Source organism: Brassica oleracea, chromosome C5 (assembly GCF_000695525.1).
Source record: "Brassica oleracea var. oleracea cultivar TO1000 chromosome C5, BOL, whole genome shotgun sequence".
NCBI classification, from domain to species: Eukaryota; Viridiplantae; Streptophyta; class Magnoliopsida; order Brassicales; family Brassicaceae; genus Brassica; species Brassica oleracea.
Window position 1 is genome coordinate 9,876,307 of NC_027752.1, and position 9,250 is coordinate 9,885,556.

At 36.5% G+C, this 9,250-nt stretch overlaps 1 protein-coding gene across 2 annotated transcripts; it reads right to left on the bottom strand.

Moving 5' to 3' along the window:
- Positions 1 to 3,183: 3,183 nt before the first annotated feature.
- Positions 3,184 to 8,751, bottom strand: LOC106343130 (auxin-responsive protein SAUR22-like). 2 transcript variants are annotated; one of them, XM_013782267.1, is made up of 2 exons: positions 8,232 to 8,751; positions 3,184 to 3,539 (listed from the first exon to the last, which is right to left on the bottom strand). In XM_013782267.1, coding segments are annotated over exons 1-2 (456 nt in total). In that variant the 5' UTR covers positions 8,687 to 8,751; the 3' UTR covers positions 3,184 to 3,538. The 2 variants fall into 2 exon arrangements, with proteins under 2 accessions (XP_013637721.1, XP_013637720.1); XM_013782266.1 differs by having other exon boundaries at positions 3,184 to 3,531; positions 8,224 to 8,751.
- Between the last annotated feature and the right edge of the window lie 499 nt (positions 8,752 to 9,250).

A 9,250-nucleotide genomic window follows, 5' to 3' on the forward strand; every position in this document is an offset into this window, starting at 1 on the left:
TAACGGGTCTCTGTTAAAAAAAATGATTTTGTTAACGGAAAGTTAACGGCATTAACAGTTTAATAGTTGGAGGTTTAAAAACATAAAATTTTAGTTGGAGGTTTTTCATCCGATTTGAAAATAGTCGGAGGTTTAAATCACTAATACTTATCTGAAAACAGATTGGTTCCACGTCTACCGATTATTTGCTAATAACAATCAGTTGAAAAGTATATGAAATGACTTTGAAGCACCATATCCCTTGAAACGAGAGACATTAGTGATTGTGGGGAGGGGTATTGCACTGCGTATGAATAATTCATCTTTAGAGTTTATTTAGTTGCTAAAAAAAGGATTTAGAGTTTATTTAGATGAACCGCTAAAAGAGAAATCCAGTTGTTATTCTACTTTCAAACTTAACTAGTAGTTTGAACAAAATTACTTTACTTCATGTTGACCTTTATAAAACAGTTCCCCCGTATGTTTGTTCCACACCCACCAAACTCTAAAGGTCCGAATGGTGACCGCGGTTTTTGTAATATCAGCAGTACGGAATTGAAGTACGGTACGGTCTAACTGTGGTTCATGCGGTTCGCGGGATAAGTGCGGATTTAATAAAAAAATAGTGTGGTTTTAATTAAAAGGTAATGCGGATTTGAAAGAAAATAATGTAAAATAAATATATTAATACAATTAGAAATTTAATTTGATTTGAATGATATCATAATTTATATTTTTTTGAAAATTAAAATTAATTTTCAATAAAAATATAATTTTTTTTTGTAAATATAAATTTAACTACTAAAATTATTTTGAAATCAAAATACAAAATAAATTTTTTATAATATTATAATGTTTTTATTTAAAGTAAATATATCTAAGTTAATATAATTTTTTAAGAAATCTTTTAAAATTAAAATTTAATTATTTTTAACTTGAATTTGAGATAACCAATGTTTTATTATCAAACCATATCTAAATTTTTGTTTTTTGTTTGGTTCCAATAAATTTTCTGTTTACTAATTGATAATCATATGAATACTTTTATTTATTTAAATATGATTATTGATGTAATGAACTAACTTTTAATATTAATGTTAGACCATATGCCATTAGTTGAATCACTGTAGTTCAAATTAAAATTGCAAATGAGATACTTTTAACTATGTATTAGTTTAAAAACTCTTTTAGAATTAGTTGAAATATGTGCTGGTTGTTAATTTATTAGTTTCTTTTAAAAATAAAAGTAACAAATTAATATTTCATATAAAGATAAAATATTAACAGCAGAAGAAGTGCGTATTTGACCAAATACGCTAGTTATTTCATGGTCATTACGTAAGTGCGGTTTTGTACAGATGTCAAACGCTCAATTAATAATTTGAGCATTTGCGTTTTTGGTTTTGTTCACTTTAGGGTACATCAACTATATGGTTTTGTTCACGCGTTTTTGGTTTTGTTCACTTTATGGTTACAATACAAAAAAAAAAAAAGATTATAAATCTAGTTAAAACTATTAATATTCTCCTCACATAAATAAACGTAGACGAAAACACTTACACTGAATAACTCCAACAGTTACAACTTACAACCCTACATTGAATATCTAAAACACACCCTACATTGAATATCTAAAACACAAAACAATTTTAAATTTTAAAAAGAAATAGCCACTTATAAATGGACGGACGGCTTCTGAAGTTCTTCGAGTATCTCCAAAGTTTTATAAATAAGAATTTTTTTTTTTGTACACGACAAATAAGAACTTATATATTAGAACATGATTAATGGAATGTTCTTAGGGTGAAATTCTTAACAGAATATAAGAAACCGTCTTTTAACTTTTAACTAAAAAAGTTAAGAACCGGCTCTTAAATATTTAATTTAATACCCGGTGCTTAGTTAAAGTTAAGTGACGGTTTTTTATATTCCGCTAAGAACTCCACTCTAAAAACTAAGGCTAGGCAAAAAATCCGAATCCGAAGAACCGAACCGAATCCGACCCGAAAAAGTAGTACCGAACCCGAACCGAAATTGATTAAATATCCGAACGGGTTCAAAATTTTGGTATCTAAAGAACCAGAACCGAACCCGACCCGAACCGAAGTATTCCAGGTATCCGAATATATCCAAAATTGATTTCTATACCCCCTTATATAAAAATATTTTAGATTTATTGTCATTAAAAACATCCAAAATATATAAAATATTTTTAAATTGTCCAAAATACTTGAAAATATATACAAATAGTCAAAAGTAAATGTCTAAAATAGCTAAAATATACTCAAAACACCAAAAAATATTTGAAATATCTATTAATTATCTATCCAAATATTCAAACCAAATAAAATTATATGTTAATTTTAGGTATTTTGACATATGTTATTCAAATTTTTATGTAATATAATATTTTGTTTATAGATTTTGAGAAAATTAATGTATATAATGAATTTTAAAATTTTTAAAATAATTTTATGGGTTATCAGAACCCGAACCAAACCCGCAAAGATCCGAACCGAACCCGAACCGAAACTTAGAAATATCCGAATAGAGCTAAAATCTTTGACTCCGAAAACCCGAAACCCGAATGGGTACCCGAACGTCCAACCCTACTAAAAACCCATCATTAATCATGCTCTTAGTCTTTCTTACTTTTTTTTAAATTTTTTTATTATTAATATATTTTTGAGAAACTGCACTCAGAACCAGCACAAAAGAGCTCAGCAAAAACTACCTTTTAAGTTGGAGCATTAATTCAGAGTTTAGATAAAACTATGGAAAGTACACAAATAATTCCAGTACACTAATTAAAGTAAGCTGTAAAAGATTATGTGTACCATAGCCTGTACTTTTTACTGTATGGAGAAAGTGAAGACAAAACAAAGAAGTTGAGCACAGTCAGGCGAACCAGATAAAATGGGCTAATAGTCTTGCCGTCACATGGCCATTGTCGGAATGCAGTATTGCAAACTATATTTATCATTATTACCTTTTCTTTTTTTTCGAACAACTTCGTTATTACCTTTTCATATTTTGAAAAACTAAAAAAAATTCTGCAAAACTATGGTTATATTTTTTTTAATATATTGCACAATTTGGTGTTAACATATATATATTACATTATTTATTATATTAAGTTCATATCCATAGCAAAATAATTTTTTTTTTGACTAAATAGCAAAATAATATTAAAATCAAAAGCCCTTGAAATAATATGATTCAAAATTTTCATTTGATCTTATTTACATTTACAATCTTTGAACTCGGATTCAAACCCGGGATGACTCGGTGGAACGACTCACCCACCTGCTAACCGCCATCTCCTCTGTCTCGACTCAGTGAGTAACTCGCCACCAGATTAAAACCACAGGCCCCAATATAATTAAATATTTACAAAAATATAAAAAGTTAAACCGAAATTAGGACCACCCGACTCGGTGGTAACCCGGCCGACTCAACTCAATGACGATTTATTCGAAAATTCGTCTTCTTCCTTCGCATGGCGATCAAACTCGTTCCCAGTCAAATCGGGTCAGAAATCGTACAAGACCGACACTCTTTATTGAATCAAAGAACTATATTTCTCAAAGAACGCTTTGTTAAAACTCTCTCAATGCTTTAGAAAACAACTCAAAAAACTAAAGCTCTCAAACTCATAAGATATGCAAACACCCTTGCATCTCTTTATATAACTTTATAATTATCCTAAACTCATTAGGATTAACACAACTCTATTTCCTAATCCTTTAGATAAATTCAAACACAATAGGATTAGGTAGCTTGTACTCTAAGCTATTTCATGCTTATCTCAACACTCTCCCCCTTAAGCTTGAAATCTTCTCTCTTCAAGTCTTGAACTCCAATGAGACTTCTCATCTCTACAAACTTAACTCTTCCTAATGCTTTCGTAAGTATATCAGCCTTCTGTCTTACTCCTGCAACATGTTCGACATTCACAAGTCCTTTTTCAACACATTCTCTAATGAAATGGAACCTTGTGTGAATGTGTTTGCTGCGTCCATGAAAAACCGGGTTCTTGGACAGAGCTATTGCCGACTTGTTGTCGATCTTTATCACCACAATCTTGCCGGGACGACCAAGCACCTCGTTGAGAAGATCCTGCAGCCAAATCGCCTGCTTCGCCGTTTCTGTCGCTGCCATGAACTCTGCTTCACATGATGATAATGCGACGATCTCTTGTTTCTGAGAACACCATGTAATGGGGTTACCACCGAGGTAGAAAATGTGACCAGTCGTGCTCTTTCCATCATCTGGATCAACATTGTAGCTACTATCACTATAGCCAACCAAACTCTCATCCGACTTTGCCTCAAACACCAAACCATAGCTCAATGTCCCTGCCAAGTAACGGAGTACCTGTTTCAAAGCCACGTTGTGTGATACCTTGGGATTGTGCATGTATCTGCTCAAGATTCCCACACTGCACGCAAGATCAGGTCTCGTATGTAACAAGTACCGAAGACAACCAATGTTTCTGCGGTACTCTCTCTCATCAACTCCTTCTTCCTTCTCTGCTTTGCCGAGTTTAACTCCTGCATCCATGGGTATATGCGCAGAGTTACATCCCATTAAGCCAGCTTCCTCCAAGATCCTAGTAGCGTACCGTTCCTGACTCAAGATTATGCTTCCTTCTCGTTGAATGACCTCTATCCCAAGGTAGTAGCTCAATCTTCCGAGATCGGACATCTCAAACTTTGCCGCCATAGCTCTTTTAAACTCGTGAATCATCTCTATGTTAGACCCTGCCACAAGTAAGTCGTCCACATAAACAGCCACTAGCAAGAGATCTTCGTGTTGCTTCTTCCGGTACAGAGATGGTTCTTTAAGACATCGTTCAAAGTTTAGCTCACACAAGACCGTATGAAGCTTCTCATTCCAAGCCCGAGGAGCTTGTCGCAACCCATAAAGCGCCTTCCTCAATTTATAAACTTTATTCTCACTACCTTTCACAACAAAGCCTTCAGGTTGTTTAACGTATACCTCTTCTTTGAGTTCTCCGTATAAGAAAGCAGTTTTTACATCCAAATGATGTAACTCCCATCGATGTGAAGCCGCCATTCCTATGATCAATCTGACTGTTTCGATGCGAGCAACAGGTGCAAAGACCTCGTCAAAATCTACTCCATGTTTCTGAATGTATCCCTTGGCTACAAGCCTCGCTTTATACTTGTTTATGCTTCCATCGGCATTCTTCTTCACCTTAAAAACCCATTTCAATCCGATTGCCTTACAGGTTGAAGGAAGATCAACTAATGTCCAAGTATTGTTCTTTTCTATCGACTTGATCTCTTCTTTGCAAGCATCTCTCCACACTTTCTTTTCTTTTGCTTCACCATAACTCCACGGTTCTTCATTGATAAGCATAAGAAGGTTCTCGAACTCAGCCTCACATAGTAAATCATACTGCTCGTCTTCCTCACATAATAACTCATAGTCATCAAGATAACTCGGTTTGTTGATGATACGAGTAGACCGTCTTAGTATCTCTGGTGGTTGATCAAGATTCTTCTCATCTTCTTCGCTTTCTTCATCCTTAATACTCACCCCACTACTTGCGTCATCGTTCCTATCTTCCTTGTTAGCAAAATCTATCACACCCATCTCCGTATGTGGCTCCTTCTCTGTTTTTCTCCACTTCCAACTCTGTTCTTCACAGAACACGACATCGCGGCTTACTATTATTCTGCGAGTCGATGGATCCAATAGCCTATATGCTTTTGATCCCGGTTCAATCCCAAGATGCACCAATGGTCGTGACCTATCATCTAGCTTCCTCAAATGTGGTTTATCTACTTTCACATGCCCCACGCAACCAAACACTCTAATATGTTCGATGCACGGTTTCTTTCCTCTGTAGCTCTCGTATGGAGTTTGTAGTAACAAGGTTCTTGTAGGAATGCGATTAATAAGGTACGTTGCGTGCCTAACAGCCTCACCCCACAAGTAATTTGGAACATCCATAGCTTTTAGAATGCTTCGTGTCATCTCAAGTAACGTTCTGTTTCTTCTCTCGACAACTCCGTTCTGCTGCGGCGAATATGGAGCGGTTAGATGACGACTAATCCCTGAGCTTTCACAGTAATCTTTGAACTCTTGGCTTGTAAACTCTCCTCCCCTATCTGTACGAAAGGTTTTAATCTTTAATCCCGTCTCTTGTTCAACCAAGCTTCTGAATCGTTTAAACTTTGTGAAAGCTTCACTCTTTTCCTTCATGAGAATGGACCACATGTATCTTGAATGATCGTCTATTAAGACGAACACATATCTGTTACTTCCAGCAGTTTGTGGTGTAATAGGACCACACAAATCCCCATGTATTAGCTCCAATACCCTTGAAGCACGATATGAGCTAGCTTGTGGAAACGATTCTCGTATTTGCTTCCCACGCAAGCAAGCTTCACAGATTTCTTTTTCAACTCCAAACTTGGGCATTCCGATAACCAAGTTCTTGTCCACCATCTTCTTTAGGTTACTCAAGCCTATATGCCCTAAGCGTGCATGCCACTTTGATGATTCCTTTAGATGTACTAGCTGCAAACATCTTGTATTTTCAACCTCCATTGCCACCTTATAGAGTCGATTTAGAGCTCTCTTTGCTTTCACCAATAATCTCCCTTCACGATCATACAAGAGTAGACAATCATCTTTCATCCTCACCTCACAACCAGACTCAGTAGCTTGCCCAAGACTCAAGATATTACTCCTAAGATTAGGAATAAAATAGATGTCTGAAAGTTCCTTGCGTTCACCATTCTTAGTTAGGAATATGATTGAGCCTTTTCCTTTTATATCTATTCTCGAATCATCACCGAATCTCACTTTCCCAGTCACTCTTCTATCAATCTTGGTGAAGAACTCTAGATTCCCTGTCATATGGTTGCTTGCTCCGTTGTCTAGGTACCATAGATTATCAATGTTGGACGAGGTATTGAGCTTGCTAGGTATAACGTTGCGTTCGTTAAGGAATACCACCTCATTCATCATCAACTCATCAGCCTCATGTGTTGTCTCTGCCTCGCTTTCATTAGTCTCTTGTAGCTTGAGAAGTCGGTCAGGACAATGCATAGCAAAGTGTCCCATCTTGTCACAACGGAAGCACACAACTTTGGATGCATCTCTTTCTTGATAATAGCCACCACTCTGTTGCTGTTGTCCTCCGTTTCTCTGATATCCTCCATTCTGCTGATAGTATTGGCGTCCACGACCTCTCCCTCGATTTCCATAACGACCTCCTCTGCCTCTGCCTCTTGAAGAGTCATATCGTTCTTGTGTCTGCGTCGGTCTATCAGCATTAGCGTACATGAGCTTGCTCTGTTCCTGATCTTCTTGTTTTTCTGTTTCGTCTTCAGCAATTCTCTCCTCATAAGCTTTTAGACGTCCCACAACATCCTCAAAGCCTGTTTTATCAAGATCAAGAACCTGCTCTAACGCAGCAACAATATGTATATATTTTTTTCTTGGCAAGCTCTGCAAGAACTTCTCAACTATCTTTGGTTCCTCAATAATTTGTCCTAAAGCTGCAGACTTGGTTGATAGTTCTCGAATTTTTCCAACAAAGCTATCAATAGAATCAGTCTCCTTCATCTTTAATCTACTGAAGTCTGCTATCAATGTCTGTAAGCGGGCCTTACGTACACGATCAGCTCCCACATGTCTTGTACTTATCGCTTCCCAAATCTCCTTCGCAGTTACAAGGTTTCCTACTTGCAATATTAATGCCTCTGGAATTGACTGGAATAACAGAGCCCTTGCAACATCATTCTTCTCTCCTTTTGCTTCTCCTGGATCGATGGCCTCCCAGACCTTATGAACACGCAACGCCGCCTCCATTCTCATTGTCCACACTGTGTAATTCGTGTCGTTGAGTAATGGACACTGAATGGACGTACCACTGCTCTTGATGTTGCTCTTCGCTGCAACGATATCTCCCATGATTTCCTTTGACTCAATAGAATAGCTCTGATACCAATTATTGAATCAAAGAACTATATTTCTCAAAGAACGCTTTGTTAAAACTCTCTCAATGCTTTAGAAAATAACTCAAAAAAAACTAAAGCTCTCAAACTCATAAGATATGCAAACACCCTTGCATCTCTTTATATAACTTTATAATTATCCTAAACTCATTAGGATTAACACAACTCTATTTCCTAATCCTTTAGATAAATTCAAACACAATAGGATTAGGTAGCTTGTACTCTAAGCTATTTCATGCTTATCTCAACACTCTTCACCAGACGGCTTTCTCGACGACGCCGTGAAGCAACGGCCGAGATTCGATCAACAGATCTAGCTTGCTTTTGATTCCTCCGTGCCATTTCTGGATATCTTCAGGACAAGTAAACCGGCTTGACCGGGAAGAATCAGACCGAGAAATGAACCGGATCGTTTCCTCGAAAACCGACTCTTCACAAGGGATAACCAACGGCCCCTGGTTCACGAAACCGTACTCTTCCTCGGCTTGGACAAGGAGATTGCTCAAGATCGGATGGTTCAGGTACGACGCGCGCACAACGAATCTCCTGCACTCGCTACCTACACAAACTGCCACGTGTCCAGATGGAACATCGGACGGCACACAACGGCTGACTGAAGATAACCGAGCTTTGTTGCGCCATCGCCGGAGCATTTGCCTGAGCCTCACAATGTGGCGGATCTTGCTGCATTTTCCAACACTTCCGGCCATTGTTTTCTTTTTTTTTCGGGAGCTGAGATGTTTTTTTTTTCACGAGAAAGTGAGAGAAAATGTCAGGTGGGAGGGATTTGAGCGGTTGGGAGAGACGATGTTTAAATAGTGAAGGGAATACAACATTGCCATTGAGTTTTCGAGATAATTACGAAATTGTTTTCTGTCTTTTCGAGTTAGTGATAAATTTTTGATTATGGTTTTATTATACTTATCTTTTTGTTAATTATTATGGTTCGTATTAAGAGTCTTTGTTACTAATGAACCGATTATGGAAAGAATTATCTGGCCCTCAGATTATACACAAGATAAGATTCGTATTTTGATGTAACTATCACTTTATTGACTATACGTACCCACATTTTAGAATTCTAAAACACTAGAACTGATAAGATGTTTTAATTTGTTGGCAGAAAACAAAAGGCATTAAATTTGTTGACAAAACAAAAATACATTTAGATCTGAATAAGCTTTCATAAAAAAACTGCATAGGAAAAGAACAAATTCAAGTTCTTACCTTTTAAGTTAATAAGTTAAAAGTTTGAAAATATATAAAACCCACCA